This window comes from Pinus tabuliformis, chromosome X, assembly GCF_031772625.1.
Source record: "Pinus tabuliformis cultivar Carrire ecotype Pingquan chromosome X, CPIR1, whole genome shotgun sequence".
Lineage (NCBI taxonomy): Eukaryota > Viridiplantae > Streptophyta > Pinopsida > Pinales > Pinaceae > Pinus > Pinus tabuliformis.
This window is the reverse complement of record NC_142308.1, coordinates 770,742,078-770,767,135: the sequence shown is the minus strand read 5'-3', so window position 1 is coordinate 770,767,135 and position 25,058 is coordinate 770,742,078. Positions and strand designations below refer to the sequence as shown.

Here is a 25,058-nt window from a genome sequence, read left to right as displayed (position 1 = left end):
CATGGTTTCCATTAAACCAATCAACATCCCAAGCAACCCCCCCCCCCCCCCCCCTTCCTTAGCTTTGGAATCTGTCACCCTGACTCATCCAATTTTTATTTAATTTAATTTTCAATAAATGGGAAATGTAACTGGGGTTGTCACAAATTCCTAATGATTTCTCTTGCACTGAAGATTACTTAACTAAGTTTAAAACCCTTAGACATTTGCTTAAAGATTGTTAGGTTACTCTAGACGCCGAACATTGCATAATTATTATTACTTGAAAACTCAATTTTCAATACTTTATTTTTTTATCTACATTTTATGCCACTATAGAAGCTTTGGGAACTGCTTATCAAAATAATTCTCTTAAACTTTTTGTGACTCTTTGATTAGAGGAACTGCTTATCAAAATCCTTCTCTTAAATCTTTTTGTAACTCTTTGATTAGAGAACAAGACAAACTCTTGCATATTGGAGTGATTATCATTGCAGCTACATCTAGCAAGGCCTTAGTAGCCCAATAGAATTATAAAACCAAGTATCCAAAGAAGCAACATCCTCACAAAAACATGAAAAATAAGGGTTCCAAACCATCTCAGCCAGCGTCTACTACTAGTGGTGATAAAGGACCAAAATCAAAGAGTAATAAGACTAATAAAAATTGCAACTATTGTAAGAAAGATGGTCATCTAGAGTCCAAATGATTTAAAAATATGGAGGCATTAGAAGCAACAATGAAGAAGCACAATACCAACCTTAGTTCTTCTTCTAGCGCTTCTTCTCATGGACATGCACTTTCCTCTTCTAGTTTCTTCTTTAATAATGCAACCTCTACTTCTTCTAATGAATGGATTATTGATTATGGAGCATCTTATCATATGGTTAAGGATAAAGCCATTTTTTCTTCTCTTAATGATTGTAACACCAAACAAATATCTATTGATGATGATAGATCTCTTAATGTTGTAGGATCTATAAAATTTCAAGTAGATAATGGCCATTTCAATGATGTATTACATGTTCCAATTCTTTCCTGCAACCTTCTATTAGTATATCAGCTCACTCATTCATGTGAAGGTAAAATAATAGAGTTTTCACCTCTCTAATTTGTAATTAAGGATTTGAAACATCCTAAGCATGTCCTTGCCACAAGAATAGTTGATGATATTAGTTGGACATACAAGTTTGACAACTTTGGGTCATCATCTTTTCCCTCATTTTTATTTCTCATGGTGATAACTTGAGTAAACTTTGGCATGAGCGATTTGGTCATTTAAACTATTTCTCACTGCAACAACTATGTAATCAAAACACGATGATTGGTTTTCCTCTTATTTCTTGTAGCGATGGTGTTTGTGCTATTTGTGTTCTTGACAAACATCATAGGGAAAGTTTTGATAAACATGCCTCGTGGTGTGCCTCATCCCCTTGCAACTTATTCATGGTGATTTATGTGGTCCACTTTCTTCTCCTTCCTTCTTTGGGTTCAAGTATTTCTTAAATTTCATTGACGACATTTCCAAATGCACTTGGGTTTATTTATTAAAACTTAAGAGCAGATTTTCTAGCTTGTTCTTGGCCTACAAGGCCCTAGTAGAAAAAAAATCTAGACATCAATTGCAAATATTAAGAACGGATAATGGAGGTGAATATGTCAACAATAAATTCACAACTTACTGCACTACACAAAGCATTCAAATGCAGCATAGTGTACCATATATACCACAAAAAAATGTTGTTGTTAAAATAAAGAAACATGCATTAACAAAAATGTCTAATTGTATCAATATAAAGGATTAAGTCTTTGTTATTGGGCAGAAGCCATAATTTATGCAAATTACCTAGTAAATCTCACTCCTACAAAGGCTTTAAGCAACATAGCACTAGAAGAAGCATAGACTAACATTAAGACATATGTAAGCCACATTTGTATCTTCGATAGTGTAGCATGGGCTCACATTCCTGATGAAAAGAGGAAAGCCTTATAGCATAAAAGTGAAAAGTGTATTTTAATTGTACATTCCGAAGATGTAAAAGGTTATGGTTGAACATCACTCCAATGAAATAATCATTAGAAGGGTTGTTTAATTTGATGAAAATATCTTGGCATGTGAGCCTAATTCAACGATTATCCCTCCTTTTCCTTGTGAGCCATCTCCAACATTTGTGCCATTGTCTCTTCCTATTCTTGTTTCTTCTTCAAATGATGACACTGAAAATGAAAATCCACCTTTGCCTTATAAAATTCCTCGAGATAAACCCATTGAACATGAACCTGCACCAACACCACAGCGTCCCAAATAAGTTTTTTCGACACATGAAGTAGCTAGTGGCCTTTCCAATGATCCTACATATCAATGTCATACTCGTTCACAATTCCAGCGTGCCTCCTCTCTTTTGGCTCAAGTTTCAGAGACTCGTGATCCAGAAACATTTGTAGAAGCTTCAGGACATCCAGATTGGGAAACAACGATGAATGAAGAATACCATTCCTTGATGGTGAATGATACTTGGGAACTTGTATCTCTACCAAAAGGAAGAATTTAATTTGTAAAATGTAAATGGACATACAAAACTAAACATGCATCATATGGAAGTGTTGAAAGACATAAGGCCCAATTAGTTGTTAGGATTCTATCAAGTTGAAGGAATTGACTACAATGAAACATTTTCCCCTATTGCCAAAATGAATTCCATTTTCCTTTTTCTAGCCCTTATTGTGTCACATGGATGGGAGGTCCATTAGATGGACGTTAAAACTACTTTTTTGCATTGGAATCTACAAGAAGAAATCTACATGGAACAACCTCCTAGCTATGTTTAGAGTGACTCCAACCTTTTTTGTTACCTTAAGGAAATCTATCTATGGTATTAAACAAGCTCCTCGAGCTTGCTATGCAAAAATGAATAGATTTCTTCTTGACGCCAACTTCTCTAGATCTCATTTTGACCCCACTGTCTACATAATTAAAAAAGTAGGAAACAATCTCATAATCCTCGTTCTTTATTTTGATGACCTTATCCTCACTGGTAGTGACCCTAAACTTTTATCCCATGTGAATTCAAGCCTTCTAAAGAAGTTTGAAATGACAAATAGGATATTTGCATTATTTTCTTGGCCTCCAAGTCTTCCAAACCAAGGAAGGAATTTCTCTTTCCCAATCTATGTATGTGACCTTCTTCATTATTTTCACATGGAATATTGTAAACCATCCCCTTCTCCCTTTCAGTTTGGAGTCAAATTTATTGCTACCTACACTACATCTGAAGTTGATGCCACTTGGTACCATCGGTTAGTTGGTATCCTCTTATATTTGAGTCATACCTATCCTGATATTTCCTTTGTTATTGGTCTTGTTGCATGATATATGCAAACACCACATATTCAAAGTCATTGGAAAGTAGCAAAAATGATACTTCAATATATTTGGTGTACAGTTCGGTTTGGGCTACATTATGGTTCACAGGGGAATCCTTTATTGGTTGGTTTCATTGATTCAAATTAGGATGGTGACCTTAATAACCGGAAGTCTACTACAGGTTATGTTTTAAATCTTGGTTCTAAACCTGTCACTTGGGCTTGTAAAAAGCAGCAGGATATTACTCTTTCTTCAGCAAAAGAAAAGTATCGAGCAGTGGTTAATGCAAGTCAAGATGTTTTGTGGCTTCGACAGATCCTTTTAATGTTTGGATTCCAACAATAGCATCCGACAACCATATGGTGAAACAATCAAGCTCATTTGGAATCAAGCTAAGTTTCTATCAAGCTTGAGTCGATATCATGTGGTGGTTTCTCTACATAGGGTTTCTCTACAAGTGCATATGTTTTCCTTCACATTCACAACACCATTGTCACGAGCATTTAGCATCATTCAATGCATAATGTTATACTTCAAACAACACTCTCCTTACTCTTCAATGCTCCTAATGATCACATGCAAAGCTTGACTCCATATCATTTTTTCACATAATATTTCACAATATTAACACAATAGTAGACTCTAAACTAAATCTTGGAGCCATATTAGGTGAAAAGATTAGGGTGTGGGGGAGAATCAACACCTCCACATGTTTCCCACTTCCCTCCATTATTGCAATGATAATATAGGAATGATGAACACCACATGTCATTTCACATTTATTCAAGAGAAGGTTAATAGGGTTTCTCTACAATTTCATATGGTTTCCTTCACATTCACAACACCATTCATTCTACCAAAATGATATCATTCTACCAAGCTTGATTCCATATCATTTTTTCACATAATATTTCACAATCTTAACACAAAAGTAGACTCTAAACTAAATCTTGGAGCCATATTAGGTGAAAAGAGGAGGGCGTGGAGAGAATCAAGACCTCCACATGTTTCCCACTCCCCTCCATTATTTCGTTGATAATATAGGAATGATGAACACCACATGCCATTTCACATTTATTCAAGAGAAGGTTAATAGCATGCCACTACCTTACCTTATTCACTCCGTACACAATGGGATTAATGAGTAGTGTAATGTTTGGTTAGGCTCTTGCCCATGGGAAAACCTAGATGTTTGGGAGGTTGATTGCATAATGGAAGGCTCCAAATGATATCGTTCATTCGAAGGAGAATAATATTTCTCCATGACTTTCTTTGTGTATCACTTTTGGGAGTTCCTCGACATCGTATCAATGTTCTCATAGCACATTTCCATTATAGAAATAGATGTTGTCTCCTCTACATCCTAAGATATATAAGTAAGGGGCTAAAGAAATGTAAGAACATTGTAGAAACTAATGGAATTGTGACATGTTAAACACTCCACTAGAATAAATGGAAAGAAGGTTTGAACAAAATAAAATGAGACCAATGCACTATTGATACAAGAGAGCATATTCTTAGGCTCTGTGAATAGGAGGAAGTCTCAAGAATTAATAGTAGTGTTACGAGCTAAACAAGGTAAAATGGTATCTAATATAACATCATACAATCTCTAATGGAGTGCATAATGGCATTTCTCAACCTTCTTCAAATTTGTGGCTCTGCCTTGTCCAAGTCATATGGACACATCTATAGACTCCTTGTCCTATGAGCCCCCCTGGCAATTATATGGAGCATATTTTTGCTCATTTGGCTCAAAAAGACAAACTTCCACCTACTCACACAACTAAATCTACTACAATAGTAATGTAATTTTAAGACACGTCCACCCAAGTGGGTCGTAAGGTGGGCATCCTCTTTGCACATGATGTTTTTTCTTTAGATGCTTTGTTATTTTGTGTGTATTATATGCCAACTCAAGTATCACAATAACCCCATGGCATCTTGCAAAGAATTTTTTTGGAACAATTATCAAGTTTTGAAAGTTTATAAATTCATTCTACTAGACAAAGTAAAGATATTGCCTTCCTATCTACCCCCCATTTCCTAAAATTTCCCGTGGTATGATTTAGTCACTGCGTATTTTAATACAACCCCCTATCCATAACTATGAGAAAAAAGGTCTTAAATTCAAAACACTTCTTTATATAAATGACCACTAGCTTTTTCATGTTCACATAAATCACAACGCACACTTTATTTAAATCAATTTGACCTCTAAGCTTGTATATGTAACATTTCTTATAAATACTTCTACAATATCCCCTTTTGAATACAAGAATTTGTGGTAAGCCTCTTGAAAACATTATAAGATAAATAAACAATAGTCAATTTTATCTCGAGTAGTTGAAAATAATGATTGTTATCCTCCTCACCCAGGTTTGATTCCCACAAGTGGCATGTTAAGCTCATCTTGAGTATTTTTTTGTAATGGTTTCAAGCCTTGTTGAACAACCTTGGGCCTTGAGAAATATTTTACCCTTACCTATAGGTTAAAGGAGATAATGCTTAGTTACATGGGAAAAAAAGAAGATAAAAAGCAAAAAAATTATTTTCATTTACAAATGTTCAAAGATTTTTCCATGACATCCGTCATCTTCACCTCACTACATTTATATTCTTCTTCAAAGTCTATGTTCTCACTTAATTAAGTTCTTACTTATTAAAGAATATAAAGTAATCTTAGCAAAGTTGCAGAAATTTGTTAAAGAATGCAATGGCACTTCAACCATGATGATCAGTAATTGTGTTTTCCCTCAACTTGCAAAAGCATCGAAAAGGAACCATTCTCGCTTACATATCAATGTTTCTCTTCAAACAACATTATTTTCTATTTGCATTGATACCCTTATAATAATTTTGATTTGCATTCTCTTTTCTTGGGCTTGTACAACACCCATCCTAGACATAGAGTTACCCTCCCTTTGACTTTTCACATCTCCATCTTAACCAAATTTCATTAATTTCTTATTACCACATAGGGTTTCTCTACAATTGCATATGGGTTCCTTCACATTCACAACACCATTGTCATGGGAATTTAGCATCATTCAATGCATAGTGTTATCCTTCAAACAACACTCTCCTTGCTCTTCAATGCTCCTAATGATCACATGCAAAGTTATAATTACATATGTAAACATGCATTCTGATACCAAATGAAAGTAAGAATTGAGCAATGAACCTACAAAGATCAATCACACAGAGAATTGAACAATGAACCTATAGAGATCATCACATAATGAATTGAGCAATGAAACTACAAAGATCCATCACATAGAGAATTGGTATACAACCATGTAGTAGTATGCCACAATCTAACTCATTTCCAATTGATCACACATAAATAAGGAAAGAGAGTATGTAAAACCACTATGATAAAATAGTGGCTTACACAATACTGCAATCGCGCGCACACACACAAACCAAAGTAAAGTTAAGGTGACCATGTGTGTGTGTGTGTGTGTGTGTATATATATATATATATATATAGACACACACACACACCCAAAGTAAAGTTAAGGTGACCATGGAAGATGGTAAATAATGTCAAAGAAACAATAGCACTAAGCAACTTTTATTTACAAAGCATAAAGATCCTTTTGTACGATATGTATGGCTACATCACATCAATATGGTTCATTGCAGAGGAGCATATAGTTGAGATTGAAATTGAACAACACAATGTGCATAGAATATTCATGTGACATTACACCCTATCAAGGCAAAATGTGCAACAATGGGTGACCAACAATTTTTATTCTTGGTTATAACAATTGAAGGGCATTAACTTTGACAAGTTAATTGTATGAAACAATAAATGTACAATATATTGACCACAATGCATCTAGACAAGTCACTATAATTTTTTATTTATTTATTTATTTTTTCACGAACTTTGTAGATCGATGATCACTACATCCACAAAATATTTGTACTAGTCAAATCCACTCAAAGTGATCACTTCCTGCCACCTCAACCACTAAGCCTGACCTCGAGAGTGTTAGCCAGAATTGAAGTCGTGACCTCTCAAAAGCAAAGATGTTTTAATGACGAAAACTCAACCAATTGAGCTAACCCTCGGCACTAATCCAAAGAAATGTTGAAAAAATACTTATTAATAGCAAGCGAAGAAAAAAAATTAAGATTATTTGGAAATGATAATTAATGCACCATCATAAGTTATATTTGTTCTCATTACAGTGAAAATTCCAAAAGATTCAAGAATCTAAAAGACTTCAAAATTTTAGAAATTTGTCAAAAATTTAATATGAAACATAATGAAACTATTATACAAAGATTCAGGAATCTAAAAGACTTCAAAATTTTAGAAAGTTGTCAAGAATTTATTATGAAACATAATGAAACTGTTATACAAACTTTATGCACAAGTTACATTACAGTAAATTTTAATTTTAATTAGAAAATATCTTTATTTATATATATGTGAGAGAATAAGATTATAATTTTTTAATTGTGTTTATAATAATTTGTACTTGTTCTTCTGCTCAGTTATGTTTATAATAATTTGTCTGCTAAATGATTACTTTAAGAGAGATTTTTATGTCATCAAAATTACCCAATATTTATATCCAATTTCATCAATCATTATTTAAAGAGGTTTTAAATCAAGATCTCCACATCATTTTTTATTTTTCTAGTTACTATGTTTATAATACTTTATAGTTCTGCTTTGCTAAATGATTACTTTATAAGTAACTTCTTCTTTGGCAAAATTAACCGAGCTTTATACCCAGTTTCATCTACCTTTCATTTGGAGAGGTGTTTTGAATCAGAATAATGAAAGGTGTTTTGAATCAGAATCTGACATCCATAGGAAGCCCAACTACATCATTGTTTTCCATTGAACCACACACTAATGAACATTAGAGACATTTCCAAACTGTCAAGGAGAGGATTTAACCATGAAGTCTAATGGGTTGAATGTCATTTTATTAATTTTCCATTTATTTTCTAAAAATAGTTTGTCAATTTTCAGTTTTTTTCCAAATACAATTCACTGAAATTAGGATAAAATTATCTCATTTTAAAAATTACCCACAAAAATTCAAACTATAAGATACTTAAAATTTTAATTTAAAATATTTAAATATTTTTATACTTATCTTGATATAAATCTTTCAATTTTTCTCTAATTTACAAATAACATAACAGTTTTAAAATAGATAAAAAAGCCCCTCGATCGGAGTGCGAGGCGGAGGGTGGCCCCATCAAGGCAGTTTAAATGATAAGTACATCGAGGTAGACCGCCACCGCCCCCCACACGCTCGAGGCAATGGGTGTGGTGGCTCTATGCATGTATAAGGTTATCAATGCAGCGGAAGGTGGCAAAGGTATTTTGTTAAGTTTTTACTCTGGTGGCAGAGGTATTTTGTTAAGTTTTTAGTCTGGTGGCAAGTGTAGTGGGAGGGTTGTAGGTTGTTTCCGCGGCTAAACGAGTGTAGTGCAGCGATTCTGGTGAAGGGACTATGTGAACAATGAAGCAGAGCGTCTCCAGAAGCGACGAGGGATCCTTCTGCTCCAGGCGAGGGCAATCGGGTATGTAACATGTTTTCCCCCCCTCCATCATGCATCCAAATGTCTAGTTTTGTATTTGGGTTCTGCACGAGGGCAATTGGTCGGTGAGAGGGGCTCAATTGGGCTAGGGGGGATGTATGGCGTCTGTAGTTTGGCAAAAGGATTTTATCCTCACCGGAACTACTTCAGTGTTGATTAGCTGTGAGATCCTCCTCTCCCGCATGGGGTTAATTGGGCTCTGGGGCAGGGGTGTTAACCATGGGGAGTGTTGTTGTCTAGCTTGGTTCGAAGACCGAGGGGTTGGGGGTTGAGGTGCTATTAGTTTCGGTTTTTCTTTCGAAGCCTACTTTACTATAGATTATGGGGGTGACTTGGCTAGCTGGCTTATAGCACTGCGCACCCATGCTCTGTGTTGAAGTGTATGCGAGGTTGTTGTTGCGGGGCAGTGTCAACCGAGGTATGGGAATTGTCATGATGATACTGGAGCTAGCCATGCCAGGCTCGGAATACTGGTTACTGGGGGTTATGCAAATGGGCATGTGGTTGGCTAGCTTTCGGGGCCTCGCACCCAAGGCTTGTGTCGAAGCGTCTGCGAAGTCATGGTTGAAGTGGTTCATCACCCTAGCGTCTGCAAGGTCGTTGAGGAGGTGTTGCGTCACCCGGGGCATGGGAATTATCATAATGGTGCTAGAATTGGTTATGAGGGGTTGGGAATTTTCGTTTCGGGTTGCTATGCAAATGGGCTTGTGGCTTGCTAGCTTTCAGGGCTCCGCAACCACGGCTTGTGTCGAAGCGTCCTCGAGGTCATTGTAGTGGTGGTGCGTCAACTGGGGAAAGGGAATTTTCATAATGGTGCGAGAGTTGTTCATAAGGGGTTCGAGATTTTTGTTTCTGGTTGTTATGCAAATGGGCCTGGGGGCCAAGAGATTGCATGCTTGGGTGGGGTGGCAGACTTCATATGGTTGCAGGGTTTGCGTGTGGTGGAGAGACAAAGCTTAATTTTACGTCAATTTTGGTTTCTTGCTCCCATGGCAGGTGCACAGAGAGTTAGTCCCTCCCGGGCGCGAAGGGCTCCTGGGCTTGCTGTCTCACTTGCTCAAGGATTTGTCAATTCTAATTTCTTTACTAGGCTTCGGGACTGTGTAGCGATGGCAAGAGCATTGAAGGCTAGGGGCTGAGGCAGGAGACCTCAGGTGGTTGAGCAAGTAGATGAGCCCAGCTCCTCAAGCGGGAGAAGAGGCAAAATACCAGTTGTCAACCTCATTAATGAAGCAACCACAGCATATAGGGAGGGGACCAGCAAGGAGATCAAAAGGTTGATGAGGAATGGGAAGCCAACCTGAATCACCAGGCCAACGCGACAAAGATAGAGATGGAGGATTGGCGCATCCTCGTGTCGGACCCTGGGCATACTCGAGGGCGAGTGACATAGTTCAAGCAGACCCTGTACTTGTATTGGATTATGAAAAGTCTCATGGACAAGGCCATGGAGCAAATTTCAGTGAGCATGGCGACAGTTGTACAGGAATTTCCTAGTTACAAACAGGATTTCCAGAAGCTACAATTCCAAATGCAAAAACAAGATGGACGCCTCGGCCACATGGAGAAACACTTCCCTTGTCTATTCTCACAGACAGGGCTGCCTGGTTCCAATGCCAATGATCTGGCTCTGGTCGAATCCACCTTTGCCGAGCAAGATGATTAGAATGTTTGTTGATTTTCATTTTTTATTAGTACTTATGCGAATAGCTTTTACGTTTCAGTTTGAAGTCATATATGTTTACAGGAAAATAGAGTATGGACATGGACATGATATACAAACGTACATAGCTTGGGTAGAAAGACTTATTATTTTTTGCTACTTGATGGCTTATCATGCGGTTAGGTGACCAACAAACTTTGTTTCCCAATGGGCAAGTTGAGGCCACCTACACTGTTTTATGTGGTTGTAACTTGCTTATTTATTAATGAAAATGGAATGATCTACCAAGCTTACAAAACAAAAAACAAACAAAAAAATATTAAAGATTTTACAAAATTAACATTAAAGATGACTCTAATAATAACTAAGAGTCATCTTTACATTGTTACCATCCTAACTTGAGTCACGTGAAAAGAAACCCGCTTAGTTGCCAATTCTTTCAGAAAAAAATAATAATAATAATAAAAGAAAGAAACAACATTCAAATTATCCAATTCAACCAAGGCCCCCTCGGGTCTTCCTATACCCAATTTGAAAAAGTTATAAGGACGGAATAAATATCCTTTATTTCTACGAATAGATATTTGGTGAAAAGTTTTCGAGTTGTCTTTAGTGCAACTTTTTGGAAGCTTTTCCCGTGAATTTTTCTGGTCTAATTTCTCTAAAATCCGGCAAGAATATATTGAAATCACAAGTTTTATGGGTAACCCCTACATAATAGAAGTGCCCTAGGGGTTTTTCAGGGTGTTGGAATCCATATATACAATCAAAAAACTAGTTTATTTTTCTGCCGGATTCCGGCACTGAAAACTCCAAAAAGTCGCACTGAAGACAACTGCAAAAGTTTTGATTAAGGACGGAATCAATATCTTTTATTTCTACGAATAGATATTTGGTGTGGATGCTATGGAATATTCTGCTTCTCTGATTCTCTTCGGAGTAGTAGTACGCTAATGCCTTCGGGGATAGCTCTGCCTCCTCAACTTGGCCCACACTTCAGATGACATCTCATACGGTATCGGTAATGACATCATTTTTGACAGTGCTACAAATTCCCCTGCTTTTGAAAGTAGTTCATTTCACTTGGTCTTAGTTTTTTTCACTATCCCGAAGACAATGTAATCTTGTCATGAGTGTTTGTATAATCTCAAAGTTTTTCCTTTTCCTTCTGTCAAAGGGTTTTCCATTTTTCCTAGTTTCCCTTGATGGGTGGTGATTGCTTTGTGCACTCCTTGTTAGATGGGGAGTGGTACTTTCTTTGTGCACTCCTTGTTAGATGGGGATTCTTTGCATCATTTTTTTGGGTGACTACGCTGAGTCTAGGCTGAGGCCAGCCTGTTTATTAGATGAAGAAAAACGATAAATCCACAGCGAGATGCTATCACTAGGATTGTGTGAGACTCGGTCAACCCTGGACACCCTTTAAAATAGTTCAATTTATACAAAGTGGCTTCCATCCTCAGCCCCTCCCCATAAAGTTTGAACCAGAGACCTAATATTATTAACATTATAGATATTTGTATTTTAAAATTCCTTTGACTTTTTTCTTTTATTTTCTTTTCTCTTTTGTCATACAAGAAAATTAATATTTTTTAAAAATAATTTTTAAAAATCTCTTTTCCTTGCTTTGATTAAAATTTGATGCCTCGAACATTGAATTAAACCCAAAAAGAAGAAGAAGAAGAAAAAGACGATGACTAAGAAAATTCCAATGTCTGTCAATAGAAGTTTGAATGACAAATCATTTATGTCTATGCATTGAGGCATGAATAACCAAGTAAAAATTACTTGGATAATATACCTTGAAACATTCACCCCTTGGTGACCATGTAAACGTTATAGTACTAATACTAGCCTGGAGAAAGCTTTTATGCAAACCATATTTACATTCCCGTAAACTACGATGATCCTGAAAAGTAAGAAAAGATCAGCATCATAACAATTCCAGACAATGCAGAGAATGATAACACATGCTAATCATGTAACTTATTCCACAGAAGCACCAACGTGTATGTAAACCATATTTACAGTCCCGTAAACTACGATGATCCTGAAAAATAAGAAAAGATCAGCATCATAACAATTCCAGACAATGCAGAGAATGATAACACATGCTAATCATGTAACTTATTCCACAGAAGCACCAACGTGTATGTAACTGAAATATTGCTGAAACAATAATGTGTAACTCGTTAAAATCACCGTGTTATATCTAAATAACTGATAAAGACATAACTCCAGAATGCAAGAATTGAAGATCAACATTTTAATATTAGAAAGATCTTGTGTAGATGTTAAAATCAAGATCATATATATTATATAGAATCCAGTAAATTAACCCGAAGGGTTAGCAGGTTAGCTCAATTAGTATATGCCCATGTTGGGCCCACATATGTCTCAACTCTCGAGATCATCGGGTCCCACAGGGTTACCAGCCACATAGGTGGCGGAAGATCAATCCAAAAATTCTAGGGAAGAAGAGATGGAGCTTCATGAGGTCTGGATTGGTACCACCAACCCCGTTCTTCACTTGAGTGTGAGAGTGGAGTGAAATTATTTTCTTTGAAAAAAATTACAGCCAGTAATTGTATGTAGTGGATATACAAAAACTTTATGTAAGGTAACAATGGAAACCTTTTAAGCAATACGAAATAGTAAATAAATACATAAAGGTTACTCCAGTGATTCAAGAGAACATTGTTAGAGCTACAATGGTATGAATTCCTGAAAAATTACAATAAGTATTTTCGAAGAACTAATATTGTTTGCAACGATAGCATCTGAGTGGGTGCAGAGCTCTTAAGCACATGAATCAGAAGCAGAGATATTAAAAGACGCTGCTAAGGCTGCAGAATAAATTCTATTTCATCCATTACAAACAGTGGCAGATATGCATGCATAAAGAGAATAGAAAGACAATCAACCTTTCGTATCAAGGGACTCACAAATCTTCAACATTGCTTGACCAATAGTATTCAATGCCGATACCAAGTCACGTCGTGCTTTCACCTTCTGCTCCTCAACATTGATAATCCGTTGCACATTCATTGCATGGTGGTTCAGATATTTCTCAATGGCTGATTTCGTCCTCTTTATTGCACCACCAGCAGAGTGCATATTTTTCTCAACTAGTTTAGCATTCACAAGTACAAGGGTATCTGAACTTGTCCACCGAACTCTTCCCTTGTGTTCAGAAGACAACTTTCTCTTTCCCCGTACCTCATGTGGAATCACATCCCTTGGTTCCTGGTTAGATGGTAAACAGATTACATCTGCTACAGTTGCCATGGAGTGATTAACCTGTTGCTCCGAAATCTCATCTTTATGAATAACACCATTTGGATCATCAGGTCCCATTGGTGGGATACAAAGACCCTCTGAAAAAGTCTCGGCCAACATTTTGTCTCCCAAGGACTAGATGTTTTCAATGGCATGTTATGGAGACACCTGCAACAGGAATCTTGTATGTCTAGCACAGGAAAGTTGAATACATTGACTCAACAAATCCTGCAACCACAAAGGTAAAGATGTATAAACCATTGAAGATCTATTGCACAAGCACATAAGTTATTGCTGCAGATACCCATCCACTCTTGCCAAAGTAAATTATCTATGTGAAGAAGAAACTTCGGACATGAAAATAGCCAACATTTGGAGAACAAGCAATTCTGAACTGATCTCTGATAATAAAGAACTCACTTTGACAGGTATTGTAACATATGAGATCTAGTACTTAACCATGTTTCAGAAGGTTTGAAATATTATAGTGTGAAACTTAGATAAGGGTTGAGTTGAAGTTGAGCTTTTAAAGGGAGAAAAACACGACAATTTCAGATTTTCCCTAAATATGTCCCGTTCCAGATGGTTTCAAGTTTCAATCAAAATCACTAGTAGCTATTGATAGTTTGGTAAGGCAAGCAACAAAACAGAGAAGATAGAACCATTGCAAGCCGATACATGTCATAGAAACATGCAGCTATGCAACAACACAAAGTTATACGTGAAAAAAATTGAAATTACACAAGCTTTGAAACAAAGCACAAACTAGAAGAAGCAAACAATATGAAACTATCGTTGTGATAGCCACAAACCAACCAAAACTGCCACAAATAGCAGCCAAATCATAACTGACCACACAAGGGAATTGGATATTCCGAAGAAGAGGCTAGCCAACTCTAGTTTTCCATTAAGCTAACCTTCCCGTATTTCCCGTTCCAGGTGGTTTCAAGTTTCAATCAAAATCACTAGTAGCTATTGATAGTTTGACAAGGCAAGCAACAAACCAGAGAAGACAGAACCCTTGCTTCAGAATGCTTCATCTTCCTGTAGTCTGCTAGAATTTCTTCCCACCTGTCCCAGCACTGAGTAATATTGCAATCAAGGCCATTCTTTTGGTACTGAGTTGCAATTTCTTTCCATTTCTCGATGGCTGATTTTGTCCTCTTTATAACACCATCAGTGGAGTTGCACATTTTTCTCAATTGTATTGCACTGATTTAATAATGGTGTCAGAACTTGTCCATCAAACTCTCCCTTCAGGTGAAGAAACGGAACTCTGGGACTATGTATATATCTTGTGGTGTAAATGCAGTTTGATCATGGCTAAAAGGAAAACTACAGATTATATCTGCGACAACTGTTATTGGCTTGTTAGATTGATGTTCAAATTTCAATTAACTTTGTAAATCACACCATTCACATCTTGACTTTCCATTAGTGTAAGATAGACCCTGGAAAAGGATCACACAACATTTTGTCACCCAAAGGAAAAATAACGTTATTAGTGTGTCAGTGAGCCACATCCAAAAGGAGTCTTGCTAATGCAGTACAAATAGGCTCGATGCAATGTCTAATTGAATCCTGCAAGCATAAGTTGAACTTCCATAACCCACTAAATTTTGCTGCAAAGAATTTGCAAATGGAAACAAAAAACCACATACATGAGATAAACAAAAATCAGTATCGATAAGAAGAAGCTATAGATGTACAATGAATGAGGAAGAGAGGAAACGCATGTTCTTAACTATCTTCTGGTAATAAAGAAAGTGCATCTGTTGAGCTCTATAATACTATAATGGATGGAATTACTACAAACGAACTTTGAAAGCAATGGAATAGGAAAGAGCTGAACATTTTAAGAAAATCAAGAAGTCAAAAGAACGAAGTTTGTTGAACACAAAGCATGTACAACATATACTTCAGAAGTCACCTTGGTATCAAGAATTTTGGATATAGATTATGAAGACAAGACAAGAGAAGCACATATGTTGCAATCATATTAAACAGAAAGCCTCAAAGAGTGATGCAGACAAAAACTTGGTGAATGCAGACTACTTACCTAATTTTATCTTTGACAAAATAATTTCCCAGCCTTACACAATGATACGCGAGGAGAAAAACATCTCTAGGATAGATCATAGAACTAGTTAACCTAGCTAATATAAATTCAGTGTCAATAAAATAACCCTTAAAAACAGAAGAAAGAATCAGTATTTCCAGCGATTTAAGTTGGCCAAGTTTGACAGGTTTCATGTGCAGCATTAACTCGATAAAAAAAGAAGCCTACATACTTGGAAAGGACATATTCGTACTAGTAGGATCCTCTAACGCATTCCAAAATAGTCACAAAAAATTGCAATAAAATTTTAATGAAAATAAACCCTCAGAAAAGGCAAATATAGTTCGTAACCAATTTTTGCACAGATGAACCATATTTTAGATAACATTTAAAAACCAGTAAATTAATATTTCAATTCCATATTAATCCAAATAAACTCATGCTGCCAATGGGCCTTGGTTCACTGGTGTGGTTGATGCAGTGGTAAGCCATCCACTAGGATTCCTTCTCAGGGTGATCTCGCCCACACAATTGGCATGTTAAAAGAGATTATTCTTAATGCAGATCCCTGGGTAATTTGGCAAAATAAAGCATCTAGGCCAAAGAAAGTCAGTGTTATGCAGTGCAGTCTCTCAGGTCATGTTTCTAGAAGCACTTTACCAACAACAAAAAAACATATGATCACCATTACCAAATATTTGTACAGTAATGAATCCAACTTTAGATAGACATTCAACAATTTTTGCTTTCTCATGGAATAATGCCTACTGGTTGGTTCAGAAAATCTTCTTTGGCACCTAATAATAGTACATGCAGTGTTCCATGGAGATGCGTCCCCTAGGGCAGCAGGGCAGCCCCCATGTTTCCCATGCTCCAGGGAAGGGGTAGATGCATGGGGAAACATTTCCCCACATCCCCCTTTGGAGGAAACTTGGGGAAATGTTTCCCCAATGTGGGGGGATACATTTCCCCAAAAGGGGGGCATCTAGGCACCCCTCTCCCCCAGAAGGGGGGTGCCTAGGCAATCCCCCCCCTTAAGATTTTTTGTCAACAACCCATGAAGATAGAAAACAAAACAAGGGTTAGAGATTTGAGAAGTCAAGGACCTTAGTGATTAATGGTAATATTAAATTCTTATAGTAATAATTTTTAACATTACTATTAACTGTTTCAGGATGTTTGAGAGTGGTTACAACCTCATTAGACTTCATATCAAGAAAGTAGAATTTCATATCCCATTCAGAATTCAGCAGACTTGATGGTTTTCAGAATTTCAGGATTTGCAGGATTATAGGATTTCCACTGGATTGCATGATGAAGAATTTGCATGGGATATATTGTTATTGTTGGGATTTTATCATTATTATTTTTATATTTTAAAAGTTTAGAGACAGGAACCCCTATGCTAGGGACCCCAACATCCCCCTTGTGTGTCTCCCCACTCCCGTGCTCCCCCAACCCAGAATCTTGCTGGAACATAGGTAAAATGTAAAAGCTCTTAAATAGCATATTTATCAGTTTTCATCCCCTATAGTTTAGCTTTGCAAAGTGCACATAAATTCCAATATTTCATAGTAATTAGTACAGCAGCAGGTTCCTTTGATCATTTCTCTATTTTGCAATTACACAACTTCATCTGTTAATCTATGAAATGTGAAATTACAAGTAACAATTGCTCCAATATGTCGAAGGACAAGTATGTACAGCTTTACCAAACAACTATTTGAACTGTATCTTGCTACTAAAAATCATCACAACTATCTAACGGTACATTGACAGGTTAGAAGGCATGACAAGCATTTGATTATAAGAACTATACAACCAAAAATTCATAACATTACTATGTAAAAGATTTTGTTACTTCAAATTAGGGTTAAACATGCCAAGCAAATTATCTGAAATGAGGTTAGCATGATGGAAAAAAATAAACAGTTTCCTTTTTGAAGCAGAAGCACACATGAAACGATTGCAGAAATAGTGTAAAATCTTGGAATTCAACTTACCAACCTTGCATTACTCAGAAAGAGACAGTCATTTCTACACTGTAATTGCCAAGAAGCCTTTAAAGAATGGATTAAACACTAAAAGGTGGATCATAGTGACCCAACAACAGATAAATATTTAAGCTAAAAACAAGATTGTGACGCGGGACTGATAGTATTAAATAGTTTGTTGTAAATAATGGCCTTTACTGTTAGAAAATCAAAAAGGCAGAAAGATTTTCTCTTGTTGATAATTACTTGTGATATCTTTGAGTTCTTATTATCTTTCTTATGTTATTATTTTATCTTAGTTTCATCAAGCAATTACCAAAAGAAAAACATGAAGATCAAGTACACCAGATGTAGGCACTCTGCCAAGGCTAAAACCCCTCTATAGGGGAAAAACCAGTCAAAAAACTCTTCCTTCAGTAGATTCAAAATGAGATAGGCCAAGACCTTAGACCTTCCTCCTCCACCAAGTCAGCCTTCCAATAAGATACAACAACCTTCAATAGTCTCTTTTTGTCCAACAGCTACAGCCCAACATCAACCCAGAAATTTCAGCCCCAACTTCACCAGAATTTCGGCCCAGCTTCAGATTTACCGCCTCCCAGCTTTTGCAGAATTTTGGCCCCCTGCAACACTCCAGAACTTCGCACGTGTGGGATAGGAGAGAGAAATTTCAGTTTCTTTTGCAAGATAATGACCTCCTTCTTGTCCCTTGAATTTTGCACATTTTTCTTGCCCAGAAGTTGCAGAATGAACTTGGTGAGTGAGTGCTCCAAATGAGGTAGAGGAGTTGTCTTTATATAGGAGTTTCTGCCCCATAGTTAGGCTGACTTGTTCAATTTGAGGCCAACTTGGTGGAGGAGGCCTAATTGACCTATTTTATATTAAAATAAATTTCTTCTTTGACAAATGAAGCCTAAGAAGGTTCTTTTACATTATGGCATGGATAAGGACACTTGACATAAAAACTAGAAGCCTGCAATGGAGCCTTTGACCTATAAACAATTGACCCAAACATGAAACCCACGCTTTAATAAGTCAATTTCTTTAATAATAAAATTTATTTTTCTTTCTTTTGACAAATATATTACATCATGACTTAAATACAATTATGAAGACCGACACTAGTTACATTCTTCAACACTCCCTCTTAACTAGGAAGATATTCATAATTACATATATATATATAGAGGTGCATGGAAGATCTCAAAATAAACTACGAAAAGTTTTAACACACTCAGTGTTGCGGACTAGAAAACTGACCAGGGTATTCTATCCGGGTGGGAATAAGGGGACTCAAACTTTAGCCAACTCTAGGTACCATCCGGCTTTTAAGCTCTACCACCAACCTAGGGATCTAGGTGCATATCCAAGGTCAAAGCTCCATGACCAACACATCTAGACATCAAACACATAGGTCGGCCAGATGTCTTCCCAAGCATCCTGCCATTAAATGCTTCATCTCTCTTATAAACTAAACCAGATATATCCACTTGTCCAAGCATGCTTCCAAAATGTTCAACCTTCTTACGGAGAGATTTACCTATACTAACACAACCCCAATCAATAATAAACTTTCATATATATATATATATATATATATATATATATATATATATATATACATATATATACATACATATATATATACATATATACATATATATACACACACACACACACACACACACACACACACACATATATATATATAAACTTTACTTGTACAAACACAACCCCAATCAATAATAAACTTTCATATATATATATATATATATATATATATATATGTATATATATATACAAGCCTTAAGGGTCTTTAATCATCCTGATGCCACTTATATCATCATCAAATTATCCATATACATTTTATCGGAGCTTTTTATTCTTTTATTTCTTCAGCAACACCTAATACAACCTCAGTACTTCCCAAGTCTTGCAATGAACATTTATCTTGAACTACTTTCATTTATTCTTACTTCAAGGTATTCACTGTCATAATATGCCCTCCCTCTCAACTGGGGAGATATACCCTTTCTCCCTCTTAACTTAGGGAAATCAACCACTTCCTTCTTCTATAACATCGGAGAACCTTTCACGACTTCATTCTTTCTGATGGCATCAAGGTCATCTTGATCATCATCATTCATATAACTTCCTTCATCATGTTGATTATTGTCATATGAACATCTTCATCATCTTGAAGATTATGTACCTGCAAAACCTTAATAGCAAGTACAGCAAAGTACAGATATAGGAAAGCATGAAGTTAACTAAATCATATTACTATAATGGAAGCATTCAAACATTCAAACTTTTGACACCAAATACCTAAGCCTAGTTAGGTTCATAATCGATAAGAGACACATATTTTACATACTAAACTTCAATTTCTAGCTAGGGTGTTGTCCCAAACCCCTAGATTTTATCATCGAGACACAAAATCTTAGATATCAACAATTCAATCAAATTAAAATCCAATCATAGTACTATAGATCTAAGACTTTAATATTACTTTCAGAATTGTATGACAGACTCTACTAGGGTTTGTTGCAAACCCTAAATTTTATTATCAAAGCAAATTCATGAAAACAGTATCATTATCTACTAGAATATCAATCTCTACGAAGGTTTTGTTACAAACGCTAGATTTTACAAATCAAAACATGAGGATAAACAATTAAGTATACTTATATCTAGGATTTCATAACTATGCACTAACAATATCTACTAGGTAAACCTAGGACACAAACATTAATACATCAAGGTTAGATATACAACAATTTTCACTGAGCTAGGGTTTCGATCAAACATACGAACATACACCTAGGGATTTATTCACAGGATCTTACTATAATTATTATAAAAGTTTTGTTCAGAAACCCTAATTCACAAAACCCTAAAGATCGGGTTTCAATATATAATTTAGAAACTAACAGCAAACCCTAAAGGAATAGGGTTTTTATGTTGTTGAACCTCTGTTGATCGTGTACGAACAGGATACGGGTCCAAAGGTAGGGTCAGATAGGATGTAGCTGATGGAAAGATCAACACATATACGAAGGGAACCAATGACGCGTAAATACCCCATGTCGAACTAGGACCAATCAATATCTGAACGAATTCTAGCTTCTCCCTCCATCGTTCCCTCTCAATTTGTATGATATGGATGAAAAATGACTATGATATTGATCTCGTCGCTCGCCCAGCGGTAAAGCAAACTCTGGAACTTGGTAGCCATTGTATATGCTTCACCAAGACATTATCAACTGCATCAAGCACTTGGCCCGCCTACTCAATGACTCCATTCAATAGGCACCGACCCTCCAGAGTGACTCCATAACTGCCTCAACCCAATAGCAATAATTCAGGATCTACGTCTATGCATGAGGTCCCCACTTGCCTATGAAAAAGACAGAGACATTTTCTCCATTTCCTGAGATTGAAAGCATATCTCCTTAATAGCCCTCTCCCTCTCCGGTCGAGTGACGGATACAATTCTCTCTCCCCAAGCCAAGCAAGCAAGGCGTACGGAAAAGCTGGAGATCGCCCCCATTGAAGTCAGCTAAACTCACTCCCTAGTAGCCGGCTATGCAACTCGGTGAAAGCACTCTCACTAACCTACTGAGCAATCTTCCTCCATCTCCTAAACCATCGCCTATACCGGCAGGCGGGGATTGGGTTCGCCTAGCTACGAAGGGAAACATTACCAGCAACTGGAGAACAAACAGAGAGAACAAGAGCAGATGGGCATATTCTTAAGGTTGGTGGGATCAGTCAGTACCGTAGGGAGCTTGGGAACATTATGTCCTTATCGCTAGCGACATCCGTCTCATTATCTCGGTCAAACTACTATATTCCTCCTATTGCCGAGGTAGGACTCCTCTAACCCTTAGAGAATCTATGTTTCTAAACCATTCCAAGCATATCTCATCTCTCCCATCAATCGTACTTGGTCAATGGCAATAGTACTTTGAAACAGCAGGGGCTTCTTCCTTCCTATCGGTCGGAACGAAGAACCCAACAACTATCGGATCAGGTGCACCAACGGGGACTATTTATCCATCGTATCCATTTCCATCTCCCTCGAATCCAGTCAAACTACTATCGCACCCAAGCTTTCTCAATCGTCACACCTATATCTTTCTCGTATCTTTCTCATGGTCGGTAGGTAGAGCTTATTCGGTAGGCTTAGTGGGCGGTATCATAGTAATCATTTACTAGTGCAGCAGGGGATAAGTCCTTCTCTGAATCGTTACTTGCCAATCATTTATTTGAATCCTTACTGAGAGCATAGGGGTATGGGTAGTACGGAGTGTCAATAGAATATCTCATTATCGGAGTAGCTATCTCTAGTACGGGTTGGGAGAAAGATCTTCACTATCGAATGCATGGGAGGAATCGGCTTATTCTCCTAATGCGGTTGGTTCCATCATCCCATCACCCGCACAACGGATACGGGCAATAAAGACAATCTAATAAGGGTTGGTCCAGTGATATATTCAGAGGTTCCTAGGGAATACGATGGGAGGGATGGCATACGGTCTGAGGAGGATCGGCATAACGAAATGACTCGAATGACCGTACCAACGACTGAGCTTGAAGAACCAAGATCCCTAAGCTCCGAAGCCTCTATCAATTGCTATCCTTTTTCTGTCTCACCTCGCTCATAAGAGGTAGTCCACCCAGCTACGATTGATAGTTATAATGCCACTAATGAATGAATGAAACCGGCCGAATGAAGATAGGACGAAACCGCTTGACTAGATGAGACACTAATCTTTCGCTTCCGCTTGAATGGGCATCGATCGCAAAAACCCCGTTTAGATTACAGCTACAATAGAGATAGGACATGCGTTTGAAGGAAAAGGGGAAAGGGCCAGTAGCGAGCCCGCTCGATAGTGGGAGGGGCATAAGCGTAGGGGGGGATACCTGCGTATTAATAGGGGTAAATCATAAAGGACCCATTATAAATGTAATGCATATTCTATTTGTCGAGCAAGCAATAAGTAGCTATATGAGCTTGCATCAGTCCTTCTCAAGCCTCTGAAAAGGATGCGACAGCAGGCCCTTTTTTTGACTTATTTGAGAGGGGCCACCCAATAAGTAAATTGAACATTTGCGTGTGTTTTATCGCTACTTTAGCCACACGTTGGTACCCAACCCTTCTTCAATGCATATATTCTCTATTTCATTACATCAATCCTAAGCTGGATGTTTGGATGGAAGGCAAGTTGGACCTCAGGATAGTGAAACCGGTGGTCCCTACCGGAGGTGAAAGGTGTATAACTACACTCCCGGTGGCGGGATAGCTAATACAATTAGTTAGGTCCCTCCTCCATTAGCTGGCTATTGACTAGATTCTATTTTGAGCTGGATTGACTAGATTCTCTAGCTGGACTGGATTCATTCCTACACGAGAATTCTAGTTTGTATCCGGAAGAGGTAGAGGAAGGCTGGATGGAGGATGGCTGGCAGAGGATGGCTGGAGGTGAAGGAAGAGGCTGGATGGGGTATGGCTGGCAGAGGATGGAGTTGAAGGATGGATGGAAGAGGATGCCTAAGCAGGCTCGACCATAGGCCCGGTAGGGTGAGGTACGTTAAGTGACTCGACCTATGCCCCCCCACCCAATAAGTCAAATGAATACGTTAGTGACTCGACTGACAGGGAGAGGTACGTTAGTGACTTTTTTAGTTACTTATTTGATAGGGGCCACCCAATAAGTCAAATGAATGGAGTAGTCTACGGAGGCTGTAGAATGGCCCCTTTTCCGGCACCGGCCGGAAAATCGTCCGGCACCGGCTACCGGAAATCTCTCCCTCTTCCACCACCATCTCTCAGCTCCACCACCACCTTTCTCCGCCACCCTCCCTGACCGCCCTGACATTCCCTGACATCCCTGACCGATCGCCTGACATCCCTGACCGATCGGGGAGTAATTCCTGCGGCGAGTAATGAGCTGGAATTCGGAGAATTCATGCGGGGAGTAATTCCCTCCATTCGAAATTTCCACCCGCGCCCATTCAAGCTCTGATGCTCTGCGCTTCCGCCTCTGCGAACTCACCCGCGCCCATTCAAGCTCTGATGCTCTGCGCGCACCCCTCTGCGAACTCCTTCCGCACTGCAGCTCGGAGGCCAGGTACTCTTCGCTTTGCTTTGCTATCAGTTCGCAGTGTTCATCCTTCGAAATTTCGATCGGGGTTTGTAATTCAGGGGGGTTTGTAATCGGGGTTTGTAATGCCTAGGTAGACTACGCCCATTATAAATTATAATACTCTACAACCCATGGCCACAGTGGCCAGGTGGAAATCAATTGCTGTCTTTCAATGTATCATATTTTTGGCGTTGCAGATAAATTAAAATTGCAAGTGTGCAATGGAAGAGTCATTCAATCTGGGTATAGTGAAGTGAGGCATTCAGGTTTTAAAAATGTGAATTCTATCTAGGCATAGCTAAGTTGAGACATTTAAATATTCCGTGAAGTCTTGCCCCATTTCAGAATAACAAGAATTCCGTGAAGTCTTGCCCCATTTCAGAATAACAATATTTTCACATGAATCATAATCAGCCAGTGTCTCGCCGACTGAACGTTCCATTTACTAACAGATGAACCCATCCACCATTCTTTAGGTAATTCAATCTGTACCTCGACGTTGAGGCATTTAAATATTTATAATTTTCAATTCTACCTTCAGGAGAGTACTAAAAGGCCTTGACTTAATTAATCACAAGAATTCGGTGACATATATTTGACAACAAACATCAAGCATCGGTCCACAATAACGATACGTTTTTACATGAACCATAATCAGCTAATATTCCCATCCATCAAATGTAGGTTTCATTCACTTATAGAGGAATCTATCCACCATTATATGCAGTGTCCCTATGAGTAAGCATAAAAATAGCAAATCTTAAAAGGCTAACCAAAACTAAAGCAAATGATCTATTTCACATCAACATCTGCATTTCCCAATATAATTGGAAAAAAGAAAAGAATAATCACGCTGTATAATCTTAAATTAATTTTCAGATTCCTAATTTGTTGAAACTGCGTTTATAAATCTCTCCATATGTAAGGCAATCACCATCTCCCAATTACAAGATACAACAAATATTACATTGTCATCAAGGCAAAGGCACAG

The 25,058-nt window shown here is 37.6% G+C and overlaps 2 protein-coding genes across 6 annotated transcripts in view; one reads left to right on the top strand and one right to left on the bottom strand.

Annotated features, from left to right (window-relative positions):
* Positions 1-25,058, top strand: part of LOC149142149 (uncharacterized) — a 382,428-nt gene that overhangs the window by 304,323 nt on the left and 53,047 nt on the right. The window lies entirely within an intron of this gene.
* The window catches only part of LOC149142150 (uncharacterized), a 43,548-nt gene continuing 31,683 nt past the window's right edge, over positions 13,194-25,058 (bottom strand). For 2 of the 3 annotated variants that reach the window (XM_089448055.1, XM_089448054.1), the window contains exon 2: positions 13,194-14,090. In XM_089448055.1, the coding sequence (XP_089304181.1) occupies positions 13,503-13,982 (480 nt within the window). In that variant the 5' untranslated portion in view covers positions 13,983-14,090 and the 3' untranslated portion in view covers positions 13,194-13,502. Of the gene's footprint in view, positions 14,091-14,866; positions 19,399-25,058 lie in introns of those variants that run through there. The other variant, XM_089448056.1, reaches the window with a different exon arrangement.